The sequence below is a fragment of the Glycine max genome, chromosome 4, assembly GCF_000004515.6.
Source record: "Glycine max cultivar Williams 82 chromosome 4, Glycine_max_v4.0, whole genome shotgun sequence".
In the NCBI taxonomy this organism is placed as follows: Eukaryota; Viridiplantae; Streptophyta; class Magnoliopsida; order Fabales; family Fabaceae; genus Glycine; species Glycine max.
The window spans coordinates 7663996-7687086 of record NC_016091.4 but is presented as its reverse complement, the minus strand read 5'-3'; the positions used below and the strand labels follow the sequence as shown (position 1 = coordinate 7687086).

The 23091-nt window shown below is 33.7% G+C and overlaps 1 protein-coding gene across 1 annotated transcript; it reads right to left on the bottom strand.

Moving 5' to 3' along the window:
• Nucleotides 1-409: 409 nt before the first annotated feature.
• On the bottom strand, nucleotides 410-2626 carry LOC100780094 (sucrose transport protein SUC4). Its single transcript, XM_041014885.1, has one exon. It carries the CDS (start codon nucleotides 2624-2626, stop codon nucleotides 1853-1855), a length of 774 nt encoding a protein of 257 aa, XP_040870819.1. The 3' UTR covers nucleotides 410-1852.
• Nucleotides 2627-23091: the final 20465 nt, after the last annotated feature.

The following is a 23091-nucleotide window of genomic DNA, read 5'->3' as shown; positions in this document are numbered from 1 at the left end:
ATAATTTAACTTGTATAAAGCCAATGTGTGATCCTAAATTATTACTAATAGTTGTTAAATTATTTATATTAATATATTATGTTATTTTTAATTTAACAATTACTTTTATTACTAAATTATTACATGTTATTAATAGTAAATTCATTTACACAAAATAAATAATTCAAAATCATAAATTATAACTTAATATTAGTAACAAATTTTTTTAATATTTGGTTTCAAATTTTAGTTTTTAAAATAATAAAAAATATTCAAAAAAATATATTAAATGTCATTAAGTTACTTTTATATTTCATTTAAAAAATAAATTTCGATAACATTATTAAAAGATTATCTAAATTTTAAATATACAAAATATATCAAATAAAAAATATTAAAAAAATAATTTACGACTTTAAAGTCGGAAAAAAAAAGATACACTCAAGTCATAAAATTATTTATGATTTTAATTAAAAAAAATAAAATCGTAACAAGTGTTAGAACCCCTAACTTAGAACACGACTTATCTTTTTGAAAAATAATTTCAAAACTATTCCCATTTAAAAAAAATAAAAAAAAATTACACCCTATTGATAAAAAAAAGTCACATAATTATAGTAATTAGGCAATTATTTTCTTTGTAATTATTATGCTGTGAAATAATAGTAATACACTCTGCTGTCAACATTGACACATGGATTCAGTCATGTCTCGCTTTCTCTCTTCTCAACATGGTACTAGAGCCTAACAAGGGACAGCCTTATTTCATGCCTTCCTAGTGGATCCATTGTCCATCGTTGCCAAAAAAAAAATTCCGGTATGAGAGACCCTACATTGATACTAATATGATTAAAATAATGTATACAAGTGAGGAGTAATCATTAACTCATGATTTATCTTTTAAAGTTGAGTTTATATTCAAATACAAATTATAAAATGGTATCAAAATTTAACCTGCATCCATTAAATTCCTCAGCTATCATAATTAGGCAATTCTAAGATTTGCATTATTATAGTAATTAGTCAATTATTTTCTCTGTAGTCATTATCCACACTATATAATAATACACTTTGCTGTGTACATTGATTTACAGATTCAGTCATGTCTCTTGCTTTCTCTTCCTTCTTCTCAATAGAATTGAAGTTGAAAATATTCACATTAAGATCTACTGGGAATGCCAAAAAATATCATAAAACTTCATTTGAATCTCAAACCCCAAAAAAAAACCCATAAAAAAAAACAAAAAAGGGATAAATATCAACAATTAATATAAGGACTCCCATTGACAATCCTGAAAATACCAATAATTAATATAAATATAAATAGTCACACAATCATATATCTAAGAAAGAATAAGGCATCAATCCTGCCCACAATGACCAAGCCCCAATGACTGAATGTGTGTGGAAATCAAGGCATATGGAAAGCTGTAAGTGATCTGAAATAATTAATCCAAGAAGTCATATTAAATTACATAGAATTCTCAAATAATATATGCACAAACTTGTGCATAATTAATGAAATCATTTCCAAATTTTCATTTGTGTCGCATCATGCTTCTTAAAAGGAGTAAAAAATATGTCCGTTTGTGCTAAGACAGTGCTGCCAAGATTGAGTCAAGACACTGTATGAGCCACTCAGAATTTTTAAAAGAAAACCTGAAGAACAAAATACTACGGTTTATTTTAAGGAACATAAGTCAGTTTAAGCTAAAGAGGTCATGCAGCCAAAATCAAGCCAATTAAGATACTTCATATATATGAGCCACTGAAACCATGCAAAAAGACAGAATTTGAGTCTCTTTTTAAGGAACGTAGGAGACAGAAAAGGTGCCTTCAATATTGACAGAAAAAAGAACGAAACAAAATGCTTTTAGCAGGAAATAGAGCAACTCACTGCATGTGGAAATCCAAGAACGATAAAGATTATCAATGAAGCTATCACAATGCCAGTTGGTGGTAGATCTTTGCCTACATAGCCAATGTTATTTGCCACATAGGTTACAACAAGCATTGAAATAAAGCAGACAGCCATTAGGATATTTGAAATTCCCCACAGAAACCCAGGTCCCCGCTTCCTGCATAGCCTCTCCAAGAGTACTGACGTTACTCCAAGAACAACTGAATTAAGCAGTAAGCCAAGTGCCCCCATTCTAACTCCAGTATCATGATTAGGGCCTTCATTTGGCTCACCACCATAAATCTCTCGGCCCATCCAATCAGTATCAAATAGGAGAAATGGAAACCACCCAATCCATCTTAGAGCATTAACAGTCAGTATTGTCCATATAGGGGTCGAAAAATATCTGAATGTCCCAAATAGCTGCCACAGGAAAGCTTCTCCTGCAGTACCTGATTCCCCTGCTGCTGCTTCTTCAACAGGGAGTGCTCCACTTGAACTTAGAGGCACTTCTTTAGCTGCCACAATGCTTATATATGTGGTGACAGCAATGAAAATAATGTCGAGAAATAAAGCAGACTTGAGATTTGCACAACTAATATTGCATGCAGGGGTAAGTGCCAAAGCAAAGACCTTGTACCAACCACTGTATGATCCAGTTGTATATCCAAGAATATTACCAATTGCCATAAACAGGGAGTAATAAGCATTTGCAACACGTGTCCTTCGGTGATCCTTGCCTAACATTTCAAAGATAGATAAACAAAATATGAAGGGTGTCAATGTATTGTTTGCTTTTCATAGCTGACATTTTATTTCTCAAACAAATTAGAATAAAAATATTCTATTCCGTTTTTTTTTTTTGGCGGGGGGAGGCCACACTTACAGAGGCAAGATGCGATGAAAATAAAAAGATAATTACCATGTCCTTTTAGTTTAACTGAGTGTTGCATTCAGAATTACGTATCAAGCAGACAATCATCTGGGTAGAAAGTAACGCTGGTAATAATCAATGCACAATTTATTATTTTCTATCATTCTAATTGTATTCAACGTTTATTGGGATCATTTTTTTTGGGGGAGGGGAGCTGACTTTTATCCTTTTCTACTATTACCAAACATGAGATAGAAGAAAGCATATTCCCTGCCAAGAATCTGGTACAATGTTTTTGTTTACATACATTTACCAATGTTGGATGCTTAATTTTTTATTTCAGATTTTACATAACAGTTTTTCTTCAGTTGGAAAACTTTAGAATAAAGGCAGACAAAAGGAGTAAAACCATCCAAGTAGATGCGAGAAATGTTTACAAAAATAATTTTACAATATAACGTAGCAAGTCTTTTGCTTCCTACATCGTAAGTTCATTTCATTTGACATTGGTGGCATACCCCATGGTCTTGTGGTAGAAAATGGTGGGAAATTTATAATTGAGATTATATTATTTTGTGACAACGAAGTTGTTTCGACAACGACAACGCTTATTTGAACTCGTGAACGCACTACATCTTTGTCACTTACATTTGTAGGGTCATTGTTTGTATGACTAGTAACCACAACCATTTCATTATTCACCCCAGATGATAAATTAGTTTGATTTTGTTCATTCTTATCACTATTGTTGGTGAAAGTATTTGTAGCGTTATTGTTATCATTGTTGTTATTACTAGGGTTTCTTTGATGATTATTTATCATTCTATCACTTTTTAATAACATACCATTCTCATGAAGACTTGTTCTTAAAATCAAATTTTGGCAAACTAGTCACATCGAGCTTGTCAATTTGTTAATCATAAAAATTGTATCTTTTCCTTGAAAGGAAAATAATTTCAAGATAGTAAAGAAATTTTCAATGAATGATTTTATTAACAAATAAATGTTTAAAAGTGAGATATATAATCCATTTTTTATTACGAGTTTTTTTTAGTTAAACAAGCAAATTTATAGTTTTCAAATAGATAATTGTTTAATATTTGATACAAATTGCGATAATAATTTCGATAAACATATCCTTTTAGTTATAATAAAGTTGTAATTCATAAGATAATAGAATAACTTTTGATAAAAGTGTTTTCAATTTAGTAAGTAGTCTATAAGTAATTTCGATAATAATAAGAAATAGAGATTGAAAAAGTAAAATTTTGAGAAGAAATGAAGTTTGGAAAAAGTCAAGGGCTTATAAATGTATAGTAAAATAAACCATGAATTCATAAAAGTTGAGAATTAAATAATACATGAGGATCGACTGAACCTTTCCCAATTTCGATAGTAAGCGTATTGGTATTTTGAGGAATTAAGTGATTGTATATCAACCCCCGAAATTGACAATCAACAGTTTTATTTATAGATTTACAATACTAACAGTCGAATTATATGATTTCGACACATGTACAACAATAACAATATTCCTAAATACATTGATCTAATATTAGTATCCGTCTTTGTGTAACTTCTCCACAACCATATCACTTGATACTTTAATTTGTCAAAAATATTTTACTTTTCAGTGCTTTCCAATCCCATGTGTAAATGAAGTTATTAAAAACATCATTTTTAATCGAAATAAGATTTTTCTATTGCATAATTAAATTTCTTGAATTTTTTGTCATATTCTATTTATTTTTAAAGGACTTCCTCCATTCGTCTTCAAATAATTATATCAAAATTTGATTTTCATTACTTAATCAAATTTTACACAAGTAATACATGTATATCATCCGCAAAGCCCACAGTCACTACAATAATATTGTTCATTAACAATACAATGCTTAATGCAATCAGTGCTATCAGAAAAAAGTGACTAAAGGTTATTTGCAATGAATCATTTATAATAAACTATAAATCATTAAAAGTATAATATTTTTACATATTTAAATCATAAGTTTCATATTCAATTAAATCAGTACAACACACAAAAATACAATACACCTACTACTGAATTAAATTAAGATAAATTTAATAATTATTATAAAAATGACTAGACGTATTATTAGAAACTTTGTCCTTTATGCATTATTTCAGGTTTTCTTTTCTTATATTATTTAAGTATTTATAAAATGTCAAAACAGTTAATATGGAGAGAAAAAAAAAAGTTAAATGAAATTTCAGTAATATTTATTTTATGCGGTAGGATCAGACTTTTTCGTTCTTTCTTTTGAAGTTGTTCTTTCAAAACGACCTTCAAAACAATGTGCCCTTTTGATTTTGAAAAGGACAACACAAAACAGCATCAGACCGGACAACAAAAAAGCCAATTGCAAAGTGCATCCAACTACGTGGCATGCCATTGACTCCAACATTGCGAAACCAACCAAGCAATCCTCCTCGCCCATCCCTACACAGTTACACCACTTTCATCCTAGTACCTCTAAAAAAAAAATCAACGGCAAAAACCTTAGTAAGAAAAATTATTTTTCATTTAAAAAAAAAAAACAACAAGACGCTTTCAAATCTCCAAATCACCTTAGCTTATCCCTAATAAAAAAAAGACAAGACGCTTTCGTAATCCACAGTATATAAATTGGCACATTCAAACCCAACAACAAACACACCACGGATACACTAAACACAATGTCAATGTTGGCAAGCACGCCCCAAGAGAATGTCGAGAAATCCTTCGGGGTGACTTGCGCGTCAAGAGAATTTGCTCAAACAGCTTCTGAGCGTACAAGGCCTCTCTGATTCTCCGTTTAGTAGACAGCGCCGTTAGGGAGCTAACGGCAGAGCAGAGGGAGAGGGTGTTTAGAACGAGGAACCAGACAAAGAGGGCGGAGGCAATGGCTTCGGTTCAAGAGAGCATGGTGGGCTGATGAGGGCGATCGACGGGGATATAAAGGAGCAGGAAGCGGCGCTTGAGGGGCTCAAGAAGGTTCTGGAGAGAGGCCGCACGTCGACCATGAGGAAGCTCGTGTGTGTGTGTGTGTGTGTGTTGAACTTTTAATTTCTTAACCGTGTCCCGAGTAATAATTAACAAATTCGTTATTGTTTCATGAAATTAAGATAGCTGAACGCATAATTTAGACCATGAATAAAGGTCATAAATAAACTGTCAATATGAATAAAGAATCTCAAACAACAGGACACACTATTTTACCTGTACAACATTCAAATGAAGCCAGAAGCACTACAATTAATTTAGAAGTGAAGAAGTTCCACAATTTTAGAAATGGATAACGGGAGGGAGTAAATAGTATAAGCAAATTATTATATTTAAAAAAAAAAAGGCATGGTGGGTTCTCAATGGATTCTTCTGAACCACATAAAAAACAACAAAAATATATATTTTTTAAAATATAAATTTACCTCTTTTGATTAAGCCTTTGGAAACTGAAACAACTAAGCCCATGGCAACCTACCTGTTGTCGTCGGATTTTGCTAGGTGCACCCAAATTCTTGTGCACTTAATATTTTAAATAAAGTAATAAAATTATCTTTTACTTAAATTATAAAAAATGTCCCTCTCTCCTCTCCCTCTCCCTCTCCGTACGCGTTGCTACTACGCTGCATTCTTCCTCCTTCGTTACTTCTTCTCGCTATATTGTCATTGTCTGTCTTCGTTCGCATTCTTTCGCCAGTCCTTGCCATCGCTGCCGCGGTTAAAAGTCCCTCTCTTCCACTCGTCGTTGAAAATGGGATTGCGTAGTCATTATACAGATTCGAAATCTATATAATGCATACGCATTAGCAATGCGTATGCATTATACGGATTACCTTTTCTAATTTGTTAAATAATAAAATAATAATTGAATAAATTATTAATATTTAAAAATAAATTAATATTTTTGTTGTTATAATATTTATTTAATAAATAAATATTTCTATATATTTTTAATATGTATTTATTTAATTAATTATATTTTTTAAGATGGTTTTTAATAATTAATTGTTTCAATAAATAATTAATATATGAATTTTTTTATTAAAAATGTATGTATAAATATTATTATTTATTTATTTTTACAATATAAGTAATTTAATTATTTTTTATATTTGAAATAGTTATTTATAAATTTTTAAAATATCATTAGTTCCAAATTTTTATAAGTATATATTGTAGAAATTAGTTTAACAAGAAAATCTAAATTTTTAAATGACAAATTTATTTTTAATGATATAGTCATATTAATATTATTACACTAATAGTAATAAATATTTATATAAATAGTCTTTGAAACTATAAAATTAAATTTTCTTCATTTGTTTATAAAAATTTTAAAGTATTCAAATACTAATTTGTTAAAAAATGAAATACTTATTTATTAGAAATAAAAAAAACAAAATTGTACTTAGATTTTTATCATTTATTTAAGCTTACTAGAATTAGTGATGCAAAGTCTATAAATATTTAAAAATAATTTCTATATTGATTTATGAATATATAAAAGTATTAAAAAAATAAATTAAAAATTATTAAATATTTATTTATGAATTGTTAAATACTAATTTATTCAATATTTTAAATTAAATTTATTTATTAGTCAATTTGTTAATTATTTTATGGAACTTAACTATTATTTGAACGATGACATTAATTGTTATTACTATTTAAATGTGTAGATTATGGTTAAAATCAAAGGAATATGTCGGGCTTTAGGCAGAGTTATAGAAAGAGCCTTAAGGTCAGAAGTTAGTGGTGATGCAGATGAAACTCATCAACGGCAAAGGTCGATAGCATCTGTACATAGGCAGCGGGCAGCTACACTTGTTGCTGAGGATGTTGAGCATGTGGATCATGCAGCTGACGAGGTTCATGACCAGCCTCAGGAGGCAGTTGTTGATGTCCAGGGTTTTCCAGGTAGGCCTCACAATACATTAGTTTTGATGGACTATATTCATCATGTGGTAGTCATGGTTTGGAATGGAGAGATATTTTTTAAAAAAATACATAATATTTTCATAACTATTTTTTATTCAAGTTAAAATGATTTAAGTTTTTATTTTTAGGAACGTCCTGGGTTGAAGTTGTCCTCCTATGAAAGGAAGGTACAGAAATTTGGAAGGTTTGCTCCAGAGATTGAAGGTATAGTAGTTGTCACAGGATTAAGTCCTTTGATTGCATATTCTTTGGACACTGGTCACAAGGGAATTATATCTGCTTTTGCAGAGAGGTGACATAAGGAAACTAGCAGTTTCCATCTTCCAATAGGAGAAGTCACTATCACCCTGGATGATGTGGCATCGTTACTACATCTTCCCATTATAGGTGTCTTCCATAGCTTTGAGGATCTTCATGTAGACTAAGTCATGGACTTGTTAGTTGACTTGCTTGAAGTCAGTTCATAAAAAGCAACAAATGAGACATTAAAATGCCATGGGGCATATGTTCGGCTATCCTGGCTGTGAGACATTTATCGTAACAAATGTGACGTAGGATAGTGGACTGTAACAGCTCGAAAATATATTTTTCATCTGGTAGGTTGCACACTATTTGCTAATAAGAGTGTGACACTTGCATGTGGTATTCTTGGATGTATTTCGTGACCTCAGCTAAACTGGAAGCTACGCATGGGGAGTTGTTGCACTAATTGATATGTATGAGAATTTGAATGATGGGTCAAAGAGAAGCGCTAGCCAAATTGTAGGATATATCACACTTTTACAGGTATTTATAATTTATTTTAAATATAATTTTTAGTTTTGTAGTTTATAATGAGTATTGTTTTGAATTTTTTTTGTTTTTTAAATATGTGCAGTGTTCGATCTACGAGCATTTTCCTACTGTCGTTTCTTCTATTGTTGTTGAAGGTTATCATGAGAGAAAACCATGTGCTTGCTATTGGAAGTCTGGAAAGATATTACCAGTGTCAGCGTATCATAAGCGATTGGATACATTGGCGTCTCATGTTGTGTGTTGGATTCCTTATAATGACCACCGTGCATTTAGAGAATTTAAGTTGATCTCATTATTTTCCGGAGATGGGGTTCATCTGTTGTCATACACCGACTAGAGAGGGTTGTGCGACATTTTGGTTATGTGCAGACCATTCTTCCACACCCTATTGCTCAATCTTTATTTATAGAGGATATTGATGATAGATGGATTCAGTTTTCTAAATACCTTACACTAGTGGGTCAGATTTGTGTTGCTCTTGGACAGTGTGCATTGGACTACATGGAGTGATTCTACATGATATCTTATCCCTTCATGAGTCTAACACAACCTGGGGATCCTCTTAGACATCCACTCGTGATGCACGATGATACATTTGTTGAACCTTATCATCCTCAGCAATTGGTCGCCACAACAGCTATGCCAGAACCACCTACAGCTGCACCTACTGATGTAGACATGCATCGACATACACTGGTATAATATATTTTGAATTCTCACTGTTAGTCATGCATTAAATATTTACTTTTTACTTTTTTGTCAATGTCGTAGGAGGCTTGCCAAGCAATAACAGAAAAGTTGGAACGCTTGATCAACTAGAGGGTCGTCACTGAAGGAACAGAAGCATACACTGTGATTGAGGAATACCTAAGGATGGCCAAGGGTGTGACTGCGCAAGGGAATGTATACGTTCGATCGAGATGAAGGCGGCGTACGCCAGACACATGAAGATTGTTAGGATTTTTAAGGTATGCAATATGACTGAACAACAATGTTTATTATTTAGTGTTATTTGGTAAGCTTTTTATTTATTTTTGTTTATGTAGTATGTGAATATTAAATTAATTACATAAGTAGATTATTATGTTAAACCTTAAACCTAATTATTTAATCACTGAACCCTAAATACATAATACGTCAACACTGAAACTCTAAACTCTAATTAGTCAAATAACCCTAAACAATAACACTAAAACATAAATAATTATATATCATTTCATGTTTTGTTTTTTTCTAATATGATTATTTGCACAATCGATAATTAAGTAAAATAAATAATTATATGAACGTCCAATGAAACATGCATTAATTATCACATTACATGACAAACCCATAAGGATGTTCCAACTATGTACCTTACAAATATTGGTTTAACAGTAACTAAATGTTCAATCTTCCCTTAAATCCACAAAGTTTTTTTTCAACCTCGTCAAATTTGTATACTGTTGCATTTTACTAATATATGGTGTAGGTTACTGCTTTGCTTGATAATGACAATTTGTAGACCATAACAAAGCTACTGGCGATAAGGGACAACGGTCTCTTAGAAATACTTGTTACACAGGAACATACACATTCAAATCATCATAACACATTTTATTACATAAATTACACAAACAGGATGATCATGCTTTTATCTAAATAAAATGATTGTCATATATATGACCGATACATATAACACGATGTATAGAACAATCTCTTGGTGGTTGACTTCTAAGAGGAAAAAAAGTCATGCTTTGTTGGAGAAAAAGATAAACAAGGATGACATCATACCTTGATGAATCACATATCCCATGTTGGGTATATTCATCCACTTATCCATGGTAACTTGCATATAACAATTTTAATTAAATTTATTTAAAGCAAAATTAATCCATCAAAACGTAATAAAAACTTATATACCATGGATAATCCATCAACAAGTAAGGACTGCTTTAATTCCTCAAATTTACCTATGCCGCCAAGCAAGTTGATATATACATCAGACCATTTTGCAAGTTCTTTAAGCAAATGGTTTCAAACCAAAGACCATGAATCTCCACTCATGCCTAATAAGGTAGCAATTGCAAGATATCCATAGTTACCATCAGTTTTGACATCGACAATGTTTTCAATGAATCATGAATGCATGATTGAAATTGATCCAACATCGGCATGGTCCTTGGTTTTGCTTGTTCAGATGATGATGCACTACGTTTGACTGAAGAATTACTACTTTGCACAGAATGTAATGCATCAACATACTCTCGGTATGACGGATCACACTTTATTGATCTTTGATGTTTGGTCATCGGTTTCTTCTGAGCACCTTTTGTTTTGACCTTTTCTAGAGGAGCACACATAGAGTTTACATCAGGGTAAGCAATTTCCAAAAGTTTACTCTTTAGAGTAACTTTGCCACAAAAATCAAGCTCTTCAAACCGCTTGGATATGGTTTCATCTCTTCGATTATGCTGACTTTGGGATCAAATAACCCTTCGTCTAAAAAACTTTGCATCCGCCAAAACATACGGATTACGTCGAGAGGTATATTACCGATAACATATCTAGTTAACTCACATGCACAAGGAAAACCATGAGTAGTTCTCATTACACATCCACAACGAGAACTGTCAATACCAGCAAAACTTACACGCAAAAGCTCAACAACAATTTGGTTCAAAGCATACCTTGATACCAAGCCAATTAGTTTCTTCTATAAGGTAACTTTAAAAACATGTTCAACCATATGTATACTTGTCTCAAAAGATGCCTTAATTTCTGTATGTTGTAGCGTCATCATGTTATTCATGACTTCCCAAACACCACATAGGTCTCCAAGGCTATTCAACAGTAGTCTCTTTAAGGCCCAATTAGCAGACTTAACTCTGCACTTCAAATAAACAAACAAGTAAACAAAAACAAGTATTTTTATCCATTAGACCCTAAACCCTAACACCAAAATATATTTACAATTTTCATACTTGTTAGATGTTGTGTTTTCTAAATGCATTATCTTATTCACCCAGGCTTTAACGAATTTTTCTTTATGGGGAATCAACCATCTTTGCTTGACATAGTCAACAAACATTGACCATGTTGAGCAAACAATTTCAAACTTCATAAGACACTCATCGGACTCTTGCTCAGAAGGACAATCCACCAAACTCCCCCAAGCTTCCATGACATAATCCCATGTATTTTCTTTACCTACCAGGGTTTTACATTTTGCACTCACATTCTTATCAATGTGAAACTGACATAACAAATTGGTAGATTCAAGGAAAATGATTTTCATTGCATTCATTAATGCTAGATTTCTTTCGGTAATAATAACTCTAGGGAGTGTATCACGTATGAGAAAAATACCTCAAAACCGTTCTAGAGCTCAAACAACATTATTTAGACGTTCTCCCTCCAAATAGGCAAAATAGCATAAAATGTCATCCATGTTGGTATCACACCAACAATGTCAAGTAACAACAACATGTACTTGTTTGTTTTGTAGGTACTATCTGTGAGAAATACCAAATTACAAGCATTGGATAATTTAACAACATCAGGATTACTCCAAAATATATCATGTACAACATCTTCATCCTTCAATCTATGCCAAGGAATATATTGATCTCATTAAGAAGCTTCATTAGTTGTTGTATTTCAGTATTACTGTCTCTTATGGAATAACAATATGCATATCTTACATTGTATACTTGTTTGATTGCTATATAACTGTTGGTATTGTGCTCCTTCAATGTTAGGAGAATATTTCTTGGTTTAACCATTGACTTTGTCATATCACCAATAATAATCTTCTCATCCTTAATTAGTCGACCAATGTATGGATGTCCAACTAATAACTTAGTCAATGCATGATTGTGACTCCCACACATTAACTTCACCATTCATCATTTGCCTCCCACCACTGGTTTCGCTCGTAGCTTAAAGCGACACCCATATTTTCTACTGCCACTAATTGTTCATACTAAATCTTTCTTCCTAGTCCTATACTGACCACTCCTTTCACAACTAATTAAAACAAATGAGGTTCTTCCTCTAATTTTAGTATTTGTGTTTGACCTCATAATTACCACCACAAAACCAATATCATAAGCAACAGATCGAGTTCAATGCAAAACATCATCATATGTAACAAACACCTACAATGCAATCCATACATGTTTAGTCTTCAAAAAACATTTATTTACTTACTTTAACAACAAAAAATCATATTAATACCTGAGAAGTATTGAAGGTATCAGAACAATCAACATGTTGATGCATACTAGATTCCTATCCATTTTCATCATTCACACCAGGTTCCTCTTCATTTTCTTCATTCATATCAACTTCTTCAAACATTATGTTGTCATGCATCCACTTATCTTCGTTCATCTTAACAAAACATTGGAAAAAAAATTAAATGACAAACAAATGACCTCTAACCACACTATACATATACTATCACACAATTTTTAAATTTTTTTACTGCATTTAATAATATAATACATTAAAATTGATAACCATATATTTAAAATTTAGACATCCATAAACTAATATATGACACAATATAATTATTTTTTGACTTCTATAAAGTAGCCAACTTAATAATATTTACACAAATATTATGAATGTTTAAATACTCATCAAGTATTAGCTACAAAAAAATTATCAACTCTTTTAGGGACTTACCTTTTAATCCTTATTACAAAAAAACAATATACATAAGTAATTACCAACAAATTAGTTATAAATATTAACTCTTTTTTATCATAAATTATGTTGTGATAAATTACTTACAAATGTGTTGTTACTATTTTTTTTACTTAATTGTAATTCATAAAATTATAAGGACTAATTTTTTTTTAAAATAAACGACTAAAATAAAATTGAAGTCTAAATTATTTTAAAATAAATATCACTTTCAAACTATAAAAAGTAAAAGATAGAAATGAATTATGAAACTATATGTATTTAAAAATATTTTAAATAATAATACTAATTAGTTTTAAAAAAATAAAACAAATTTTTTAAAAATTTACGGATTATCAATCCATAAGTTTTATACGAAAAAACTAGATCAATGTTGTGGTAACTTACTTTCGCCGTTAACAGTCACACTAACCACCAGCACAATTATCACTTGTCGATGAACCACCGTAACTAATGCACCTCCATCAAAGCATGCACAATAATGAAGGACCTCTCACGAGAATGAATGAATGTGAAGAAGACAACAAAATGAATGAGTGAAGAAGGCAAAAGGAAGAAGAAGAATTAATCAGGGGTATTGCTGGAATTTCAAAAAAATACTATGTGCACAAAAAGAATATTAGGTGCACAAAACAAAAGCCGATTGTCACACATAGTTACAACTCATATTTCCTAGTCTAAGAAATGGGAAAACAATAGCTAAGCCCATTTTACCTGGGCTCTAATTTTGTGGATACTATTTCAGCCCATCATGAAAAAGTTATTATAAATTTATGTAGCCTCTATGTTTTAAAACTAATTATTATAATTACATCAATTCAGTTATAATCTTGTTCAAATAGGCACATATTTTTTTTTCCTGAAGTTCAAATAGGCACTTGGGATTTAAATATTCTCATTTTTATTATAGTATCGCGATTAAGAAGTGAAAGGAATTACACGTTCATAATTAAATTTTGCACACATGAATATTTGATTTTCTATCCAAAACGATATAAAACTCCAATTAAATGCTATTGCAGAATTTTTATAAAGAGAACGTGTGTGTTTAATTTTTTAAATAATAAAAAATATATGCATTGATATTATTAAGACTTTTTCATTGTAATCTAATTACAAACTGACATGTATGATAAATTTAAAATAATCATCTTAAAAGTCATATTAAATATATTTTTTATTAGATGATAATAATTTTTTTATACTAAGAAATTGTGCCTCTTAAAAATTTCAAAACAATGGTACTTTTACATTTTTTTTAAGTACATAAAAAAAATATTCTATTGAAATTTTGAAATAGAGCGTAAATAATGTATATATAACTGATATAAAAATTGTTTTATATCAATTATGAAGATGAAGTTTGAAAAAATGGGGTTTAAAGAATGATGAAGATGAGATGCAAAAATATTTTCCAAAAAAAAAATGAGATGTAAAAATAGGATTTAAATAATAATAATAAAGGTTGAGGGTAAAAATAATAGGGTTTTGAACAATGGCGGAGATGAGTGCAAAAATTGGTTTTATACTGTTTTTATATAAAAGAGTATTTTGGTAATAAAAAATATAAAAAAGGGAAGACAGTATAGTTATTTATCAGGAAAGTGTAAATAACAAAACCTTAAAGTTTTGTCTCCCAAATGGGTCTACACTCAGTTTAGATTATTTAAGATGTAATGTAAGTTTGAGATATCATGGGTCGAAGATTAAAAAATTGGTAACACTAATTAAATGCAATGAGTGAATTATTATATGAAGAATTTGATGCATTTATTAGTTATTTTAAAACATGTGTTTGTATAATTAACTCTTGTATTTTCAAATTAAGTTTTATTTTTTTATATTGAAAGGGGCCTAAGGCCCAAAAGAAGGCTAGAAAGCAATTACACGAGGAAAAAAAATCCCAACAATATCACCAAAAATAAACTACGGCAACATAGAAGGTTGTTGCTCAAAAAAACACTAGTCTTCCTCCATCCCACATGCATAGTCCGCAAGAACATCCGCAATCCATTACCCTCTCTGAAGATATGAACAAGTCTAATATGAGGAATGGTAGCCATTATTAAGTGGCGAATCTGCAGCACCAATATCCAACCAACAAAATTCCCCACTTTGTCGCCATTTATAGCTTTAACAACAACTTTAGAATCTACTTGAATAGTAACCTTATCAATCCCTTTATGAAGAACAAACTTGAGCCCTTGAAAAAAAAAACCCCACAGCTCGCAACAAAGACACTTTCTTTCCCTAAGTTTCTGGAAAAACCCCAAATCCACTTCCCATTTATATTCCTAAAAAGCCCACCACAACCAGTAATACCTCCTTGCCCTTTGAAAGCTCCATCCGTGTTGAGACAATACCAGCCCTCCTCAGGAGGAATCGACTTTATGTCCACTTGATTGTAAGCTTTAGCCACCATTCCCTGCGTGTTCTTGCTCAAAGAAATAAACTCTTTCAACCTATCACAAATAAAGGTCTGATGGCAATAACAGCCCAGAAGAGCAACTCAACAACACAGAAAGCACAGAAAACAATAACCGGCCAAAGAGGATTGCAAGGAAGCCCAATTACCTGCAGGACTTCGTCTGAAAAGCACCAAAGCTATCAACAAGGGAGTTAGGAGCCACGAGCTCGTGAAACAGATTCAGCTAAGTAGCCACTCCACTAAGTAACTAATTCATTTAGGCGCCAACACCAATTTTGTTACAAAAGATTTGTAGTCAAAATATAGTAAAAATTCAGTATAAATATGTAATAAGTAGAATGAATGAAGCAGGCTGAAACTTATCTCAATTTGATTTCGTTTTCTTCTTTAATTTTGCACTCAAGATCCCTATCAACTAGTCCGACCTGCCATCCTCCCTTCACCATGCCAGAACACCATACCCTCCAGGTCACCTCCGATAAGCTTGAGGAAGCCGTCAACCGCCTTACACAGGGCCAGGCTTCTCTCAATCAGAACCACAACACTCTAAATTCAAAGATGGATTCTATCCACACAGCACTCAATACCAAAATCGATTCAATTTTGGAACGCCTCACCACAATCACGGTGACTCCATCTTCTCCTCAGCTGCCCCCTCCACTGCCTGTCCATCACCCTCACATGAAGCTGGAGGTTCCACGCTTCGATGGCCACGATCCCCTTGGCTGGATATTTAAAATATCTCAATTCTTCGATTATCAGGCCATTCCAGAGCACGAGCGCCTCACCGTCGCCGCCTTCTACATGGACGGTCCCGCCTTGTCGTGGTTCTAGTGGATGTCCCGCAATGGCTATTTCCCTTCGTGGCGAGCCATGCTCCAGGCTCTGGAGTCACGATTCGCCCCTTCTTATTACGACGATCCCCAGGGCATGCTATTCAAACTCTGGCAGACCGGTACGGTCACCGAGTATTTGACGGAGTTCGAACGCTTGGCGAATCATACCTTTGGTCTCACACCTTCCTGCTTGCTTAACTGTTTCATGTCCGGGCTCATCCCGAAGCTTCGCCGCCAGGTGCAAGCGCTCCGCCCTATGTCCGTGCCGCAGGCGACGAAACTCGCGCGACTCCAGGAGGATAAGATGCTGGATCGTCGTTCCAACCACCGTAGTTACTCCTCACCTTCTCCGGCTCCGCCGAAACCCCACCCCCCTTCCGCGAACCCTACCCCTCGCCTTCCTATCAAGCGTCTTATGGCGGAGGAACTAGCGGTCCGTCGTGACCAAGGCCTTTGTTACCATTGTGATGACAAATGGTCTCCTGGTCATCGTTGCAAGATGCGTCTCCACCTGTTCATTGCCAATGAGGATTTTGATTTCTCCTCTGACCCTTTGGTTTCCCCTTTGCATGCCACGCCTGAGCCAGCGTTAGTTCCCCAGATCAGCTTGAATGTTATGGAAGGGACACCTGCTCCCCAAACCTTCCACCTCTTGGGTTCTCTGCGCAACCACCAGGTGGTCATTTTGGTGGATGGCGGCTCCACCCACAATTTCATTCAGATGCGCATGGCTAAATTTTTTGCCCTCTCTTTTGTTTCCACCCTTGTCGTTTGTGTCATGGTAGGAAACGGGAACACCCTAGATTGCGATACCCAATCCCTTCAGGTTTCGATTTCGATCCAGAACCACTGCTTTACCCTTGATTTATTCCATCTTCCCATATGTGGTGCAAATATAGTATTGGGTGTTCAGTGGTTAAAGCTATTGGGCCCAGTTACCACAGATTACCAATCCTTGACCATGACATTCAACCATTTGGGCCGAGATATCACCCTCTGCACCGATGCACCCCCGTGCCCATCATCTGCCTCAACCCATCAGCTTAAGAGATTACTCCAAACTCAGAGCATCTCTGCTTTATTCCATATCACTTACAAGGCACCTCCTATATCAATGTTGTTGATACTTTGCTTTGTACCAGAGCTGACATCCACGCCACTCTGCAGCGTCGTCTGCGTAAGGCCCAAGATGCCATGAAGCTTACGGTAGATAAACACCGTCATGATATTACCTTTGCTATTGGTGACTGGGTGTACGTTCGCTTACGACCCTATCGGCAAACTTCCCTGGCTCCCGCTTATACTAAATTAGCGAAACGCTTTTATGGTCCATTCCAGGTGATTAAACGTATCAGCCCCGTCGCATTCAAACTACAGTTACCGGAATCCTCTTGGATTCATCCAGTCTTTCATGTTTCCCTGTTAAAGCTTCATCAAGGACCTTTACCACCTTCTCCAGCTGCTTTGTTGGCGTATACTATCGACAATCATCCATTGGTCGTACCACTAACCATTGTTGACTGGAAATGGGACACCTTCGTTCATCCTCCTCTTAAACGCGTTTTGGTCCAATGGGATAGCTTAGCTCCAGAAGACACTTCCTGGGAATTGTGGGATGATCTGTGTCAAACATATAACCTTGAGGACAAGGTTAGTTTCGAAGATGGGTGTTGATAGCAATAACAGCCCAGAAGAGCAACTCAACAACACAAGAAGCACAGGAAACAATAACAGGCCAAAGAGGATTGCAAGGAAGCCCAATTACCTGCAGGACTTCGTCTGAAAAGCACCAAAGCTATCAACAAGGGAGTTAGGAGCCACGAGCTCGTGAAACAGATTCCACTAAGTATCCACTCCACTAAGTAACTAATTCATTTAGGCGCCAACACCAATACTGTTACAAAAGATTTGTATTCAAAATATAGTAAAAATTCAGTATAAATATGTAATAAGTGGAATGAATGAAGCAGGCTGAAACTTATCTCAATTTGATTTCGTTTTCTTCTTTAATTTTGCACTCAAGATCCCTATCAAGGTCCAAGGCCTGAATGGTCAGATAAATTCCTCTTCATGGATGTGTTTGTTTCTCCAAAGATAGTAACACGTCACAACCCATAATTCTTTCCAAGGATTTAAGTAATTATGCCCCACCTGATTTGTCAAATTAAAAGTAACCAGTTTATAAAGCTTAAGCCAAAAAAGCCACTCCGTGAACTAAAAGGGATAAAAAAAAAGCCAAATTTCTCTGGCAAAAGAGCAACCCAAAGCACATGCAACATAGTTTCATCAACTTGTTGGCAATGATGACAAAAAGGCTCAGCGTTGCTCCATTTGGCAATTCTTCCAGCAGTCTGAAGTCTCCCATGCTTGACTAGCCACATAAAAGTGGGCACTCTCTGAGGAACCTGCAAATTCCAGATCTGATTCCAAAGATTATCGTTAATAGCCTTCGAGTTGTCATTCAATTTTTGATAAGCACTAGTCGTTGAAAACTCTCCCAAAAACGATTTCCTGGCCAAATTCTCCTATCGTTATCCGCCCCCTGAAAAAGCGGTAATATTGCCCTAATTTTCTACACAATTTCCCTTGGGAGGATGTCCCTCAGAAGCTCAATATTCCAATCTCCACCATCATTCACTAAATCTGGGAGCTTGTTGTAACTCAAGGAGGATATGCTCAACATAATCAATTAACTTAATAGACTTATCCAACCATTTATCCTTCCATGCATTGATGCTTTATTACCAATTGCCCACATTTCATTCTCCTTCAAGAAAGGATAGTAACTGGCCACAACCTTCCTGAGAGTAGAATCTAAAGGTTTTAGCACAAGTGCATCTTCAAAATTGGAAGATCTCCCATTCTTGCCTTTCAAAACTTGAGTCCACAAATTCTCCTCCCCTGCTCGAAGAGCCCAACTAATTTTTAGTAAACACGCTTGATTCATATGAGCAAGGCTACACGTGACCAATCTATTAGAGTACAAGTGTGAGGTGAAGTTTCACATGAGTAAAAGTGGATAAGTTGAGCACCATATAAGTGAGGAAAAGACTCATAAATTTGAGCCTTAAGATTTTGGGTTAAAGTGTGGTGTCAAGTTCCCTTATATGGATGCTTATGGCTCTTAGAGGCTTCTAGATACCATTATTCACTTCTTTGAGAATTAAGTGAAAAAGCTTGTCCATTCCCAAAATGAGCAAATAAGGAGATAGAAGGCCTCCTTGAAGGAGACCCCTTTAAGTCTTGAAAAACTTTGATCTTCCACCATTCCACATAACATTGGTGTGAAAGAATGAAATGCAAGCCATGATGAACTTAATAAGGTCTGCAGGAAGGACAACTTCTTCCATGACATTCTTGATGAAAGGCCACTGCATACGATCATAAGTAGATCCAGTGGGAATAAATCTGGTCTGATTTGGAAAAATCAACCTAGGCATAAGAGCCTTTAATCTATTAACAATAACATTGGTAAGAAGCCTCTAACTCATAATAGGGATGGGTAAACGAGCTTAGGTTCATGGACTAGCTCGCGAAGCCCGTGGTTCGCACGGGTCACGAACCAAAATTTTTTAAGAGTCCTTGACTATGTAGGATTTTGGGCCCATCCTGCATAATCCATGGACTGTGCAGACCATGGGGTCCGCAGGTTGGCCTGCAAATCCGCAACCACCAACCATTAGTCAAGCCCCCAACCCAATTAATCATAATTCCTAAACCACCACAACAACACAACAATGCACAACACAAATTATTTCTCCTCTGAGGGTTCCTTCTTCTCTGTCGCTCCCTTCGCGTCGCACGCCGTGCCTTACAGCCACAGCCACCGCAACACTAGCACCAGCCACCGTGCCACCCATTCTCCCCTAGTGAGTATGGAACATCTGATTCATGATCTTTCTTCTCAAATCTCTTCTTCTTCTTCTACTTCTGCTTCGTCTTCTTCTTCTAACACACACCACCACTGTCTTAATCTTAACCACCTTGACTGCACAGAAATCACTGACTTCACTGTCTACAAGTCCAAACACGTCATCAATTTGTTGAATCGCACCAGCCTTGGTCGTTTTTTTCGCACACCTTCTCATCCTTCTCCTTCAATTTCTCCCTCTCAACCTCGGGCACAACCATAGATGCTGACCACTATGCCACCACCGTGCCATCACCATTTACAGTTTTTCTTCATCTAATTTTCAAATTATGGTTTTTTTTTTAAAAAATTAGGTCCACCAACTAGCTCGTTTGGCCCACGAGGTGGGGACAGACCAATGTATTAAATTCGTGTAAGAGTGTAGGGTGGGCTGGCCTTATCCGCTATCAATACGAACTTATGCGGGACGACTCGACCCGCTTATCCACCCCTAACTCACATTACACAGAGAAATCAACCTAAATTGATTAATGAATTCAAGCTTCTCTATCTTAGGGATCAAGCAGATGCTAGTCTTATTTATAAACTCTAAATTTTCAAAAGATCTCCAAAACCAATCAGTAGTTTGACAAAGAGTATTTCCCACAATATCCTAAGCATTTTGATAAAAACTACCAGGAAGCCCATCCAAACCCGAGGCCTTCCACAAACTCATATCAAAAAGGGCATTTTTAATTTCTTCAATTTTGAAAGGACCATTCAAAGATATTTTCTCTTTAAGAAGGACTGCAAGAAAGGTGAATTCAGTTATAGCATACTTCTCCACTCCATTATCTATAAAGAGATCATGATAATACTCACTCACCATGTGCTTAATATCTTCTTCCTCTTCTAGCCAAACACCCTACAAGTCTCTCAGCATAAGAATTTTATTCTTCCTTCTTCTAATAATAGTTTTAAGATGGTAATATCTTGTATTCCAGTCTCCATCTCTAACCCAATTTACTTAAGATCTTTGATACCAAGTTAACTCTTCCTGATTGAGGATCACATCTAGCTCCTTGTTTAGATCTATTTCCAGTTTATTGAGGAAGGAATTAGAATTCCTAACAGGTTGTCTTATTTGAATGCCTCCCAATTTGCTCAAAACATGCTGCTTCTTTTTCCTTAAGCTTCCAAACACCTAAGTCTCTAGAGTTAGAGAAGAAGTGATGTTTTTAGTTTTTTTTTACAATGACAATAATAAAATTAAAATTTATGATTTCATATAAGTTATCTAAACTCTCACCACCGAAGCTATCCTACATGGTTATTACAGTAGAAACTCTTTAAATTAATACTCGGTAAATTAATAAACTCTCTAAAATAATAAATTTGTCCGGTCCCGACTTGGGCCAATGTAAAAAATTGAAAAACTCGATAAAATAATAAGATAATAATTTTTCGTGAGATCCCTTTATAATTTTCAATATATATATATATATATATATATATATATATATATATATATATATATATATATATATATATATATATATATATATATATATATATATATATATATATATTACACTCTATTGAAATATGATTCAATAGTTGTCTATTTTCTTTTAAAGTTTAAGTCTATTTGGAACTCATATCTAACTTTTCTTATTGCATCCAATAGCTCAGGTGTTGTATTTTTGTATTGTATCATAAAGTTGTGAAGAGTGTTCGACGCCATAAGTGCTTCCTTTCGCGTAACAGGCTTCAAAGACACCGTATCATCTTCGTCGTTATTCTAAGAGTCATAGACTAATTTGTCTTTTTGTTTGGTATGTACAGTATAATTACTTAAAAACTCTTTAAATTAATAACTCTCTAAATTAATAAATTTCTCCGGTCCTGATATTATTAATTTATAGAGTTTTAAGTGTATAAATTTGAGTTTTTTTTAGTGTTAGAGAATTTCATATTCTAATATTTTTCTTCCTGTAACACAATACTTGAATTCATTATTATTTAAAAAAAATCATACTTATATATATTTTTACAAAATTAATTATTTAAAAATTTCCTTTTATGTTGAGTTTTTTTAGCAATCCAAAACTCAACTTTAATTACTTTTATTTTTTTATATATACTTTTTCCGTAAATCACATATTTCATACTTTGAAATTTTAATTTTTTTTTTCTAAACTTACAAAGTTTCATTTCTATTCAAATTTAAACTACTTATATTTATTAATATTTCCCTAATTTTAATATTTTTATCTTTTTAACTTTATTTTATATAATAAAGTAGATTATCCTTTATAAATAATTTATTTTATTTATAATAAAATCATCTTTATCACTTCCTACTATATACACGAGTAATAAAGTATCAGTTATAATAACTTAATTTCAGTAAGATACAATTAGTATTCCCTCAATTTTAATCCGTGTATTCGAAATCGTCTATCCTAACAATTTTATCAATTATCATCACCTCTTATAGGCTGGTCAATGTGGGATTGTCACTTTCCAAAGTGCCAATATTGACTATTGACCGACAATTTTTTATGGCTCCTTCTTTATGAAAGTGAAAAGTACTTTTCTTATATTATTCGCACCATAATAGTGTCAATGTGATGCACCTAGATTCTAATCTAATGGGACGACAACTTCATGGCACTGTGTAATAGGGAAAACAAAAAGATACGCTATAAGAAGGAAGACAATATAGGGGTGGATGAAAAGAAAAGCATATTATTGTTTTTTTAGGATTTATTTGGTGACTAGAATGAGATAAA

Bases quoted from the DNA above. Each gene is read 5' to 3' on its own strand.
- LOC100780094 (XM_041014885.1), bottom strand. From the start codon at position 2,626: ATGTTAGGCAAGGATCACCGAAGGACACGTGTTGCAAATGCTTATTAC.